The sequence below is a fragment of the Falco naumanni genome, chromosome 4 (assembly GCF_017639655.2).
Source record: "Falco naumanni isolate bFalNau1 chromosome 4, bFalNau1.pat, whole genome shotgun sequence".
In the NCBI taxonomy this organism is placed as follows: domain Eukaryota; kingdom Metazoa; phylum Chordata; class Aves; order Falconiformes; family Falconidae; genus Falco; species Falco naumanni.
In genome coordinates this window covers 40,206,887-40,220,786 of record NC_054057.1, presented here as the reverse complement: position 1 = coordinate 40,220,786, position 13,900 = coordinate 40,206,887, and the positions used below count along the sequence as shown (strand labels likewise).

The following is a 13,900-nucleotide window of genomic DNA, read 5'->3' as shown; positions in this document are numbered from 1 at the left end:
CCCCCCCCAATGTGAAATCAGTCATTACAACATCACTGAGAGGTGTCATGGGGCTAATATTGCTTATATTTTACAGAGGGAGAATCAAGAAAATGGAGAAAGTTGTTTGGAAGTCTCTATTAGGGGTGATCAGTTTGTGAAACCTGACCTTTACTATTTCAGAGTGCTTGGAATGATGCCATGTTTTCTCTGTTAGGAGCTCATCTTCAGGGACAGCTATAAGGTTCAACAGTGCTGCAAGCCTGAACTGAACTCTCAAGACAAGTCAGGCTTCTGAATTTGAGGAGCATCCAGATCATCACCATCTACAAAATGCTCATTTAGTGAACTTGTCTTTTGTCACCAGGGAACTGTGAGGGAAGGACAGGGACAGATTCCACCTCTGAGGGCAGTACTCTTCTGCCTTTATCATGGGACCTTCTTTACAGTTCTTGCAGTTCCCTGCCTCGCTATACTACTTTTCCAACTTTCACAACACAAAACAAGTCTCTCATCCAGTGACTTCCGTTCACATACTCCTGATTCACAGGCAGAACAAGCTTTTCCCAGTTAACAGAGTCATGTCTGACTTTTTTTTTTTTCTCCTTGTACTAAGGCATTTCTCCCTTTGTACTTAAAAAAGCGTTACTCAGCTCTAGGCTGATTGAAATCTTTGGTGAGTTTAGTTACTATAATCTCTGTTTCTTCTGAGGATTTTGATCTATGGGTTTTTTTTGAAAGTTGCTATATTTATGGCTACAGCAAAGGGTGTCTCCCTGATAGCATTCTCCACAGTAATGACTTGAAATTTAACATGGAAGTGTGATATTTTCAGAGAGAAATATGCTGTAATTTCTGTAGCAACAGCAACATTTGGGCTGAAATTTTCAACAACAGAAAGATTGGAGATATAACCCCGGCAAATATTTTGTTTGCCCAAGAAGCTAAATAATGAGAAAACTGTAAGCTGAAAACGAAGTGAAAAGAATGTCAGGAAGCTTTGTAACAGATGCTGTTACTAGCTGCAGCTACAGTATTATCAGAGGAAACATGATTGTGTCTGAAAGGGTCTGTATTTTAACAGATTGGTGGTCTTTCCAGTGCCTGAGATCCAGAGTGAAAATCATTGCTCTTAACAGATTTATTTGTGCTTTTAACATCTAAATGTATGAATAGTAATTGCACTACAGGTCAATGAAATACTGCAGTCATTTGTCTTAGTTACTACTGTGGGTCCCACAGCAATATCATTAAAAGTGATCAGAGGGCTCTTGCACCTGCGACCTGCTTTCATGAGGGTGATGTCAGGATGACTTCTCCATTTTGCCTGTTAGTGATGTATGTAAGCTATTAGGAAACAAATGGCAGCCTAGTAGAACGCCAGCACAATGTGGTAGTGTGTGTTGCCAAGACCACAACATCATCAGGTAGCATGTGTGACCTAAACGGTAACAGTGAGAGCTGTGCAGCAAGTGCCAGTGTACTATGAGTTTTTAAAGCTGTCCTTCTGATGTAGGCTACTCTTGAGCCAAGAAGTTAGAAGGTGCAAGATACCAGGCAGATGGATGGCACTTGGGATAAAGGAAACAGTAAGCCCTGAAAATTAATTCAGGCCTTCAGTTGCCAAGAGGCAGAAGGAAAAACTGAATTCCTCAGGGTTCAGATAAGCTTCTTGGATTCTTAGTGCATGTGTGTATGTGCATAAATACGTATTTATTTTTATATACTCTTTTAAAATTTATATATTGTGTACCTTATTCGGTGACGCAATATGAAAACTCCATCTGAAGAAGTGTTTGTGGAGTGCAAGTGATTGTTCCAATGAGAGAAGAATAGTTGCCCAAATCTGAGTGCCAGAAAGCTGGGCAGAGTGGATGGAGCTGGGAGAAGATGTGTTTACCAAAGCAGTCCACATTTGAGGCATTAGTAATTGGCAGAGAAGGATGGAACAACTCCTCCCAGACACCACCTCCTCAGCTTTCCACCCTTGGCTCAGCAACTGTCCAACCGTGTTCTCTCCTGAGCTTTCCCTGGAAGAGAGTTTTTTCTGAAGTGCTGTGAAAATTTGAGAGCATATATATCACTACTTGCACACACAGTGTTTATGTATCAAAGCTAATCTGGGTGGTGATGACCTCAGAGTCAAAGTTAGGCGTTTCTTCTTAGGGAATGATCAAGTAATCAAATGTGATCAAGTTTCAACAGCTTAGCAAGTGACCCTAACAGTTGAATCACCACCACTGTTCATCTTGCATTTGCTTCAACCCAAGTGCACTTTAGCTTACAGCTGGAGTAAGTGAAGAGTGCAAGCAAGGACAGTTATAGAGCAGACCAGCTGGCTGCTGGCCACTTCTTCATTCTCAGAAGCTTGGTCACCTTTGACTGTGTGCTCGGTCACCTTTGTGAGCTCAATACACAAGACAGCCCTTTCACAGGCCCAGTTTAATTTTTTCTGGGCCTCCTTTCTTTCTGCCAGTCCATGCACTTGCCATGTGAAGGACGTTTCTGGTGCTCTCTGTATTTCTGAGTGCATTTGACAGGGTCAGCATTGAATTACATGGAAAATCGTTCAGCTGCTTGCTCACTCACTGAGTAAGCCTTGCTCATAGCTTAATCTGTACTGGTGGTATATTGCACTGTGAGACCGATGTGATTTTCTTCAACTGGTTAGAGGGGCTCAGTTTGGAGGTACAATATAAAGCTTATTGAGAAACGCAGTTAGTCCATCTGCAGAATCATCATATTTTCTTTCTGCTGTGGCTGTGTTCTTTTGTAGATGTTCTCTAGAGTAGCAGTTGTGCCATGCTACATGTTTCAGGTGCTGCTGCCCCTCCCTGAGACTGGTGGTTGTTTTGAGCTATCTGAAGAGGAAGTAAGTTAGCATTAGTTACACAACAGAGCCATGTTTTGAGACTTCTTGTTAAACCTTAGAGAAGGCAATACTGCTAATGGAAGAACAGATCCAAATCAAATGAACTGGTTGGGAACTGGTTTTGTAACTTCGTGAATTTTAGTGGGGTGGTGAACCCTGCTGCAATCTGTGATAACTGCATTAAGAACTGTTCACTGAAAAAAGGAGTAAACCTGAAAGCTAGGAACAAACCCAGACTAATGACATTGTACTATATCTTTTTGTTGTAGGCTTTCCTGACAAAGTAACAATAAAGCAATGCTACCGTCTTCTGGGAAACAGCCTCAATGTACATGTAGTGGCAAAATTGATCACCGTTCTACTTGGATAATTCAGAACCTGAATCTGATGAGTACAGACTGGTGACAGAAAATACTTCCAAGAGAAAGCTGATGGCAACTGAACAAAAGGCGTAGCTTACAGAAATACCTTTCCAGACATAGTACGGAACAGTTCTGATATATTTTAATACCTTGCTTTTGTGGTGGATTTGCACTGTATAGAGGTGTGTTATTTAAATGGAAGCTTCCAGCACTTAATTGCTTTACTTAAATATCCTTTTTGCAAAATGGGAAAGAGCAGCATTTACATACACCTCAATGAAAATGGGTAAGACTATTTTATTTTATCTTAAAACCATTTCCTTGGTACAGTATAAAAAAAGCTATAAATGTCAAAACTTTTTAAATTAAGTGCAGAGACCAAGTTCTACATGTAAATGTATTAATTTGTAAATATCAGTGATCTGTTCTTAGTGATGGATTTTTTTATATATATTTTTTCTTTATTGTGTATATGATCTGAAATTCTGTTTGTTTTTTATAGCTAATGAAACTACAGAATTCAGTATTTTGTATACAGTTTTTCAGAAGACAGTGTCATCCTTATATTTTATGGTTGTCATCTCCTCTCTAAATACTTGTAGGATTCTGGAAACCAACTGTAACTGTCTGGAATTATTTGTTTAGGTGCAGCTGAATAAAAATGCTTCAAGATTATCACAACCCTGACACTAACTTGCGTGTTTCTGTTCTCACTTGATATTATTTAGGATAAGATTATTGTTCCTTACCGAAGACCTACACATAAAAGACAAAAAAATGGAAAGGCTCCATGTTTAGGTTCCTGTGGAATAAGAACTGGAGGAAAAACTAAATGGGCCTCTTCTGAAAATTTCTTCACAAAACTTGGTAGTAGTACTGGAAGCGTATGTTGGGATGAAACCACTGCGTATGGCCATCTAGAGCGCCACAGCTGTACACAGTCTCATAGAGCTGGACCAAATGTCTTTTTTTTTTTTTAATTATAAAGTCAGAGTTTAATATCTGAAACAATAGAGAAGTTCACGGCAAAACAGAAAGCCTTCTAAAGAAGCACATGTTCCATTTGTTATTTTTCCTTACAGAAATTATTATATAGGTATCTAGAGAAAAAACAGTCTGAGGGGGGACAAAGCAAGATGATACTTGGTAAGCATCCATTATGGAGCTGGTGTGTCATGAAACTGAAGGATTTTTTAGATTGATCATAGTTCCTGTGCACCAAAGCAGTAAGTTACCAAAGCCACCAATCCTGAAAGAGACTGGGGGTTTGGGGTCCTTTTTTTGGTTTTGGGTTTTTTTTTCCACTGTAAGATGACATAGGAGCAGTCATGTCGTATTGCATCTAGGCTTGGTAATACAAGAGAAACTAAAGGCTGTAGGGAACGGAGCTGCTGTAGAGAGATACTGCAGCTATTCTCATCTGCCATAGTCGTCCTGAAAAAGAAAAAGAACTTGGTATTGTTATTTTGTGCCATACTTTATCTTATACTGACTCCTTGTGTATTTCTTCTTCAGTCTTGATTTGCATGCTGCTTCTGGACTGTTAAACCAGGAAAAGCTTGGGTTGACCTACTTCAGCCTGTCTTACTTTCCAAGAACATTTGGATTGTTTGGGCTGTTCCAGCCATAAAAGAGAAACGAAAATGGATTCTCCTAAAAGAGGTCTGGACTAGGTTCTAGAGAAGGATGAGGTTGGCCTCTATCTTTATCTGGTCTCTTGTAGTATTATAATGGCAAAAAGTACTAGACTGATGTTAGGCTGTGCCTACTACTGCACTGCAAAGAGCAGATATGGTTTTGACAGTGTTAGGAAACATAGTTATGTATTTACACGGTGGTTATTGTGTAGATTTATCAGCCAGGTCAAGAACTAGTAGCTATATGGTCTTGTTCTTGGGAGAAATGTGGTAATAGGAAGATGTGTTGCTATCTAACATGATTGAAACTTGAAACAAAGGAGATCAACTGTATGTATAAATTGGAATTTCTTTCTGCTAACTATGTGAATAGTCTGTTTGTTTTGCCTCACATAATAATTGGCAAAATATTAAGAATTGGTTTTCAATTCCGTAATGTGTAAAACTTACTTTGAAAGTTACCTAGCTGTATCTAAAACTGATACAGCAATACAGCCTGCTGCATGTTAACAGTGAACTTTAATTCAATGTGATTGTGAAGACTGAAATCTGTTTGCTAATCAGAGCTGTTTCTGAAGGAGATACTTTGAAAGAACAGATTTCAGAGTTGTAAATACATATTTGTGTATTTTGCCCCTGCTAACCCTGTAATACCAGTGCAGCTAAATTGAGTGACTGCTGCTTATCCCATCAGTTTGTCATTAAAAGACTGATTTACTGAGCTCTGTTGGGTTGTACCTGCTTGACCTCACTTGATGATCAATCACATTGCTTCCTTTTCCAAGCAGTCTCCTAATCATAAGTGCTTTGCAGCCTACATCAGTACTGCACTTTGCAACTTCAGCTTACATGTTTTCATGGCAATTAAATGGATTACAAAAGGAGCTGAAAGGTAAATGAGTGCAATATGGAAGACAGCTCTGGAAATGGAAGGAAATTTCCAGAATCTGTTTTTTGGTTTTGTTGCTCACTTGTTCTACACACCTGAAATACATTTCATTATCTGAGTGAGATGATGTGGTTGCGCTCCCTCAATTTTAAGAAGCTCCACTGAGGAAAAGGATGTCATATTTGGTGGTGTCATTTATACAGTCAGTTTGGAAGCTTGCCCGTTGCCTTACTGTCTTACTGATGCAAACTTGTTTTCACCTGAGTTGATCTAGGGATTCCCTATACTGTTTCTTCTAGAACATGTGAAGTTACTAAAATACCATTTAATGCAGTGGGTTTGAATATGTTTTGATACATGAATTCAAAATTTTTCAGTGGAGGTGCCTTCTTCCATGCAGTGAATATAAGGCTCCTACCCACAGCCTTTATCATCTCATCTTTTGCTGACCCTTGTAGGAGTAAGAATCGTCAGGAGTCTGTGCGTTACAGGCTGGAAAAACATTGATCTGTGATAACACTATCGTATGTCATAAACTTAATCATAGATAAGCCCATTTTATTTTCTAAAGAGACATCTCAACAGAAATCTGAACAGATCCAGTGCTTCAATGACTGTACAGTTCTGCTTTAGCAGTTGTCACACATTTCTAAAATAAATAGAAAATGTAGCAAATACTTGTTACATACCAAGAATGAACTTACTTGTCCTTAGCTCACCATTTGATTTCTCTGTTCTATTTGCTTGCTGTTCATACTGAGGTTTAACACTACTGGCTTTTTGTATAGATAGTGAATTATATTTCTTGTCCTTAGCAATTTAGTATATTTTGCCTCTTTAGATACTTGGAAAGACTTAGGTGCTGTCTGTATGTTTTTTCTGCACGGTGTTTAAAGATTTGGAGGCGACAAAATAATAATTTGTTAAGAATACTAAGCATTTCTGGGCAGTCTTAAATAGTGTATAAAGTAGAAGTGGTCAAAGAAATAGCTGAGAAAAAATAATGTGAAAGTGTAATAAACTAGGCATAGAGCCCCAAATGAATTCCAGTAACCATTTTCCTTTTGCCTGTGGAAACATGAATATTCTAGTGTTAAAGCCTCATTAGGGGAAGTTTATGCTTTTTTAGTAACAACTTGTTTAAATAGATCACTGATATTTAAGACACCAGGGAAAATGAAATACTAAGTAATGATAGTATGTCAATTTAAATGTTATTATGAAGAGCATGAAGAGATATGTGTTATTTTTATCTTTAGCTGATTACAAGGTTTGGGGAATTTATATAGCTGTTGAAGAAAAGAAGTATGTGGCCTGAGATGACTAGGCAGCCACTTGTGAAGGCAAGACAACTGGGTGGTTTTCTTTTACTTTCTTCCACCTGGTCCTTTTGACAGTTGGAGGAAGTGTGGACAAGGGATCTCTTGGTAAGAGCTCTGATGAAGCAAGAAGCAAGAGTTGGAAGGGCTAGAATTGAGTGGAATACACCACTTTTAGTGAGAGAGGGTCGTTGGAGGGAGTTTCAGGTGGCCACTCTAGTTAGGTACCCTTCACTGGGATTCAGAAAACTGCAGAAAAAAAGTCCCTAAAATCTTCTCCAGTGGGAAGCATCTCTGATTTTAAATACAGGAGTACCTCCTGAAATCCCCAGCTTCATTGAGAGCATGCTGGTCTTGTCCTTTTGTCCATGCACTGAGCATTGTAACTCAAACGTTTTTAAATTACGGCCCAGCATTTGGAAGCAAGCACATTGCTGCTGCTGTATTGTCTCACACCTAGACAGTAACAAGTAGTTCTGATTAGTTCAAATATTTGCCCAATATATATTTATTAAAAAAAAACTAATCCCATTGTGTTTATAAATTTTACACTTAAAAATGGGATTCTACTGAGAATTAGTATTTCTGAGTGGCATTTTGACTGTGTATTGATCTTGCTTACAATGTGGCATTACTTATTCATTGTGCATGTGTTGTAAGGTGAAGCATGGAGAGAGGGAGAAGACAGGACAAGTTCATGGAAGAAAAATCCTTTGAGACTACTGAGTAATAGCCTCCTGGCAGAAGAAGTTCCCAAGCTACAAATAAAATGGAGGCCGAGAAAGTACCTAGGAGAGGTACTGTATGTGTTTGCCCCTTCATGTATCCTTCGTTTCCTAACTACCTGCTCTTGGTCACTGTTGGAGACAGGGTAGTCAATCTTTTTCTAACCCAGTTTGACCACTCCTACTTCCTTATATTTGTATGGTGACAGAATGCCAATATTTGTGATCACAGCATCAATACACAGCAGATGATTTGTGGACTTGGCTCAGATCTAAGCCTCTATATGAAGCCAACAGTACAGAATAGAATGAATCTGAGGGAGGTTGTGCAGCCAAGTCCATTCATGGCTTTAGGGTTAGTAGTGGAGAACGGTGGCTATGCAAATGGAGTCCCTAAAAATAACTCCAGTGTACATTGCTTTAACAACAATCATTAATTTAGCAATTAGAATGTGCTAAAAGGACTGGAATAATAGAAAAGAACAAAGCCAATGTAACTGACTGAAAATTTTAGAAAAAATGAAACAGAAAATAGGAAGCATCAAAGTGGTTGGTAGTTAGTAGAAATAATGTGTAGGAAGAAAAATCAGAAAAAGAGGAACTGAAATACGAGTCTCATAATGCAATTAAAAAACTTTATCACGATGAAGGCAGTTATATATTAAGTAACCTAGGTAGACTTGAGACAGTAGATCAGTTCCAGTTGAAGTAGCTAAATACATCAAAGCTCATATCTTTGCTATTTGCTATTAAAAATGGAAAACCTGGATTTCCTGGACAGTTAGTTTAACTTCATCAGCAGGTAACTTATTAACTTCAACTCTGTTGAGGGAGCAAAATCTTAAGCAGGTGTCAGAGGGCAGTATGCTGAAAGTAAAAGAAATCCTTAAGAAGTGGTGTGGGAAATGGAGGCTTGCAGCTGCCCTGGGGAAGGTGCTGCAGCCATAAAGCTCTCCAGCCATGTGAAGAAAAGGAGGGAAGTGATGATGGATGGTTATAGGTAAGGGACAGAAAGAGGAATGTTATTTTTCAGTCACCCCTGCTTCTTGTAAACTTTGTGGTTGTTGATTCTCTGTGTAGGGCCTGATACCAGCTTAGTGCTTGATTGTCTCAGAGCTGCAGGGACACACAGAAAGAGCTGAATTTGATACAGAACATTGTTTACACCAGCAATTTGCACATACGTACCGTGGAGGTGACAGTACTGCTTCATATGTTATGTGTCACTTTGGAACACTGGAATATTAGAAAGAGGAGAGATGAAAGAGGATCCAGGAAAGTGAAGATGGAAGTACTGAGAGACATGACCTCAGCTGAGGGAAAACGCAGGTAAATGTGCACTACTCAGGATTAAACCAGTGACGGGGCTGGATTTATGATTATTTCAAATATTTAATTCATAACATTGAATAGCGGGGATCTCTTTTGCATCTGTAGAACAAAAGAATTATCTATTAGTCTTCCATTAAATTATTAGCCAGGTTGGGATTCACACCAATAGTTGCCCTTTCCCCCATACAGAAAGGGACCATTGTCACAGATTTGTGTCATGTCTCTGCATCTGAGTTGACTTTCTAGGCGCAATTAATGCGTATTGAATTTTTGGCGATAATCTGAGTCGACTCCTGTCTTCTTTCCATTGCAGGCACATACTGCTAGAGAAGTAGAGGGATATCACCATTTCATGTCACACAGCTACACAAGATGGTGGTAAATTGTAGTCCCTGCTAGTAAGGATGAACTTCAATCAGAATTAGAGACAAATGCTCCATTACTTCCTGCCAAATCTGTGCACAACCTATACTCTAGAGGTATTTCCTCAGCTATTATGTCGGTAAGGTAATGAATGATCTCTCCCAGGAGGAGTAGTTCATGCCAGTTCTTGTCAGAAAGAACAGCCCCTATTCTTATGCCAGATATTTGCAGGTTTTCCACTCTGTTCTTCCAAAAATGATGTCTCAGTCCAGTATGTTTCAGTAAAATTAAAAGGTGTGAACCTGCTTTTTTCTCCTTAAGATGGTTTATAGATTTCCCAGCTTGGCCAGCCTAAGGTTTACACTCATTAGGAATAGAGTGTAATTAACTAAAATCTGGAAGGTCTAATTAAGTGGAAAATAGTGTCATGCAAAGTTTAGATGTCCAGAGCTCTCTTTCCATCCTATAATCAGTGCATAGTCAAAGTTACCTGGTTTTCAGGTCAACTTTTTTTCTAAGCTATAAAGCTTGCAGGCAGACAAGGTGCATTTCTTTTTCCTCCTTGCATTAACAGCTTTCTCCCCATCCTCTATGGTTTATTCTCATTGGCCATTTGGTATATCAGAGTTAATTAGTTGGAAAGGAAAGCTTGAAATAAGGATTAACAGGCACCAGAGAGGGGCAATACATACTGAGTATGTGAAAGAAGTGAATAGAGAAAAGGAAGGATTTTGTGGGTCACAGCTGAAGTCCAGGCTGAAAACTGTCAGCATACAATGGACTTTGTGAGAGAAAGTCTTTGAAGTAGCAGGCTGGCTGAATGCATGCATAAGTAGTACAGGTTTGGTTGACCCGTAGTTTCTTCACCTTGACGCTGAACTGACAAGTTGTAAAAACTCAGTACAAAACCCAAACCAAACCAGCAAAAAAACCCCAAACAGACATCAGAACTGACATGAAGAATGTTAGAGAGCACTAGTTTAATGGACAGTACTAGGATACCTAGAGGCAGAAGGTGTCCGGTTGACTAGACAGAAACATCAGTAATTTGTCTATGCTCTGCTATTCCTGAATAGTTCAGAGCAAAGAGCATAATGGCGAATTAAAAAAACCAACATGGAGACAGATTCTCAGCTCGTGTGAAATCCATAGCTCATTTGGATTGACTGGAGCAGTGACAGTTTTCAACGACTGAGGATACAATTCTGTATTTTCATGTAAACATTATCCCCTATGATGGTAAAGGACAAAACATGGAAACTCCTCTTCATGTTCCTCTGTTCCGGCAGCAACAGCTGGAGGCCACAGGCTGCTGTGGAGCAGGTGAACATCCACAGAGCTGAGCTGCTGCTACTGCACTAGTAGCCATGTGGGATGGGCTGTCTGCTGTGAGTTCAGGAGGTTCACCTCTGCCCTTCCAGATCTGTAGGCAGCAGCAGTAACTGCTGGGTTACCTGGATCACAGTCTGAGCCCAGGAAAGGTGGCCAGCAGGCTCACGCTGTTCTGAATTCTCAGAGAAGTTTCTAAAACCACAGATAATAAAATGTAATAAAAATCTAGGTGGAGGTGGTGGAATGCAGCTGATACAGTCTCAAACATTATAGGTATTCACAGTAAAGATCAAGTTAGCAGCAGCACCACCAACCTTAGGTGTCCTGGCTTCATATTCATTTTTACAGTCCACATCTGTCTCTTTTTGAGGTGACACGAGTCTTTTTTGTCACCACGTCCAGTCTCTTTACAGGGTGCTTTGACCTCAAAACATTTCTGTCTGTAAAAGCTGTAGAGTTCATTCAACCCCCCAGCCCCAGGGCATGTCCTGCATTGTCTGTGGGACATGTGCGGGTGACAAGTGCAAGCTGGAGCAGAAAAGAAGGCTGGACAGGGTTAGGAAGTGCAGGAGCTCTCTGGCCTCCGGGACGGTCTGGGGCTTAAAGCATCAGTGAGGTGGTGACTACTGTTGTCTTCAAGCAAGAGCAGTTACAACTGTTGCTACTCTGTCAGTAGAGTTTTGGAATGCGAGTAATCTGGATGAGTTGTCTACTAAGCAAAATGGAAAATCAAAAAGAACGGTGGTGGTCCTGCAGGTTCAGGTAGCTCCTAGCATGAGGAAGGAAAACATATACAAAGCTCCCCTGAGCAGGGAGAGTAAAGCACAGCAAAGCCTTGTGCAAGGGCAATAGGGAGACTGACAAAAGCAAAGGGGAGGTGGGATGTGGACTCTCATGGTTTCCAGCAGCAACAGCTTGGGCCTCAGAGACAAGTACTGACAAGCATCTGGGTGGGACACTTCTGTTGAGAAGGCTATGAGGTACTGCTGAAGGGTAGAGGAAAATGGGGTCAAGATTAAAATTTTGGCTCTCAAAACATATTCATTTTTTTGCAATTACTTTTGAGCCTCCTTTGAATTCTTCCTTGGTCTTTTGCATTGTCTATGGCTGGCCCTGAATTTGGGAGCCCTAGTGTGTGCAGTGAAGACAGCCTACACATGCCAAACAAAATACAGTCCCCTTTGTGTGTGATCATCTCCCCAGCATCTGGGGACTGAGTCATCCTTGAGTCAGAGCAACCATATTTGGTTAAAATTGAATTTTGCTGCTGTTGTAATCCATGGGATGCTCTTTGGTACTGCTAACTTGTTTGTCATCTGCCCAACAAATTACTGCCTGGAAGCTTCTCTTTCAATAAAAATATTCCTTGCCAGCCACTTTGGGTTTTATTTGTGGAGTTGGGGTTGGGTTTTTTTGGTAACAATTTAGGTCCTTTAGTGCTGCCAGATAGTTTTTCCTTTGCCCATGTTGTGCATCATGTGGGGAGAGCAAGCTGTTCCTGCAGTAGCCAGCTGCAGATTACTAGGTGCTCTGAGACACAGGGGTGCTCAGCTGTACAAAGGTCAAACATAATGATAAAATAGAGGCAGATTTCAATTAATGATATTTCAAAGCTACTGACACCAAAAGGCAAAAAGAGAAAAATGCATTTAATGTCTATAGAGGATTTGCATGCTGTCAATCTTTAATTAAGATACCTGACAGAAAGTTCACCCTTGCAAGACAAGACAGCAGAATGGGCACCTTGTGAATCAAGAGCTGAGAGCAAAGGGCACCTGGGCTTGCAAAAGTACAATTCAGCACTGGAGGTTTCACTTCAAACACAGGAGAGCTGGAAGAGAGCAATGCTTTGGGCTGCTGCTGCTCCTGCTCCTGGGCTTTTACTTGTGTTATTATTACTTACTGGATTAAGCTGTGAACCAAACCACCATGAAAAAAAGAGACAGAAAAGAACCATTTATGACAAGCAGTAAGTACCATTGCTTGCAAGTGCATTTGTTCATATGGCGGCTTCTAGGTGCCAGTAATGGGGACAGAATGGCTTTACTGCAGCTCTATTTTCCATACCCTTTGGCAGATATCTGTAACTAAATGATCTCTTTGTTTTTTCTCTAACACAACAGGCCTCGTTTGTCCTCAGAGCAGGGTAATTTAGTGTTCTATGCTGGCTCCAGCAAAAATATTGAATTTAGAACTGGACTACTGGGGAAAATAAAAATCAATGAAGAAGACCTTGCAGAACTTTTTAGTCAGGTGATATAGTTACTTTTCTTTAATATGTTTTCATTTTCAGTTTTGCACATTAATTGTTTGTCTCCAGGATTTGTCTTAGCAAATTTTTGATGTGTTTTGTATGGTGGTTATTTTATATTCTCTGTGCGAGTACTCTAATATGAAAGTAAGCTGTTGCAGAGTTGTAATCATGCCATTTCAGCAAATAATTAAAAGACAAAACTGTATATGTAACAGAGCTCTATTTAAGTGGACTTTATAATACTAAAGTTAAGCAAGACTGAAACTTTCCTAAGCTTCTGAAAAAGCAAAGCTTGTTTACATTTGTAAGCTCTTGAAAAAGTCAAGCTTGTTTCACTTCATCTCTGTTTAAATTTAGGTGAGAGAAAATAACGCGGAGATTCGAGAACTTAAAAGAGCTAATGGTGCCTCTCAGAACGTGTCCCAGCAGGTTGCTCTGCTGACCTCCCAGGTAAGCCATACCCTCATGTTACCCTCCTCCAGCATTCACAGTTTTCCATTCCTCAGATTAACATTGTTACCTGATTCATTTCAATATTTTGGGACTCCAGAGAACTGGGGCAGAGTCCACATTTGATATCAGCTCGGTCTGTGTTTAATGTTGAGATACTTATTCAGTAACTCTGGAGACAATAAAAATAATTCCTGTAAATCCTATAATTTCCAGTTACCAGGATGCTGCTTTTGTTCACTGTCAACATCTGTATGGTCTATATACTCTAATATTCATGGAAGTGAAATCCCACTAAATTCAGGAAATGGGCCGTATATGTTCTTAAAGTTGTTACACAGACATTTCATTCCATAGGTGAAATGGGCTGTAGGGGTTGGCAGTGG

At 39.9% G+C, this 13,900-nt stretch overlaps 2 protein-coding genes across 13 annotated transcripts in view; both read left to right on the top strand.

The window, feature by feature from the left end:
• The window catches only part of TRDMT1 (tRNA aspartic acid methyltransferase 1), a 29,636-nt gene extending 25,742 nt beyond the window's left edge, over positions 1–3,894 (top strand). For all 5 annotated transcript variants that reach the window (XM_040593704.1, XM_040593702.1, XM_040593705.1 and 2 more), the window contains one exon: positions 3,121–3,894. In XM_040593704.1, coding sequence (XP_040449638.1) covers positions 3,121–3,221 — 101 coding nt within the window. In that variant the 3' untranslated portion in view covers positions 3,222–3,894. The remainder of the gene's footprint in view (positions 1–3,120) is intronic.
• A 55-nt stretch (positions 3,895–3,949) lies between these two features.
• Positions 3,950–13,900, top strand: part of CUBN (cubilin) — a 155,164-nt gene continuing 145,213 nt past the window's right edge. For 3 of the 8 annotated variants that reach the window (XM_040593692.1, XM_040593693.1, XM_040593699.1), the window contains exons 1-8: positions 3,952–4,439; positions 4,729–4,904; positions 6,999–7,166; positions 7,719–7,855; positions 8,864–9,112; positions 9,429–12,779; positions 12,934–13,063; positions 13,422–13,514. In XM_040593692.1, the coding sequence (XP_040449626.1) occupies positions 12,655–12,779; positions 12,934–13,063; positions 13,422–13,514 (348 nt within the window). In that variant the 5' untranslated portion in view covers positions 3,952–4,439; positions 4,729–4,904; positions 6,999–7,166; ... (1 more) ...; positions 8,864–9,112; positions 9,429–12,654. Of the gene's footprint in view, positions 4,440–4,728; positions 4,905–6,998; positions 7,167–7,718; positions 7,856–8,863; positions 9,113–9,428; positions 12,780–12,933; positions 13,064–13,421; positions 13,515–13,900 lie in introns of those variants that run through there. The other 5 variants (XM_040593690.1, XM_040593701.1, XM_040593691.1 and 2 more) reach the window with 5 other exon arrangements.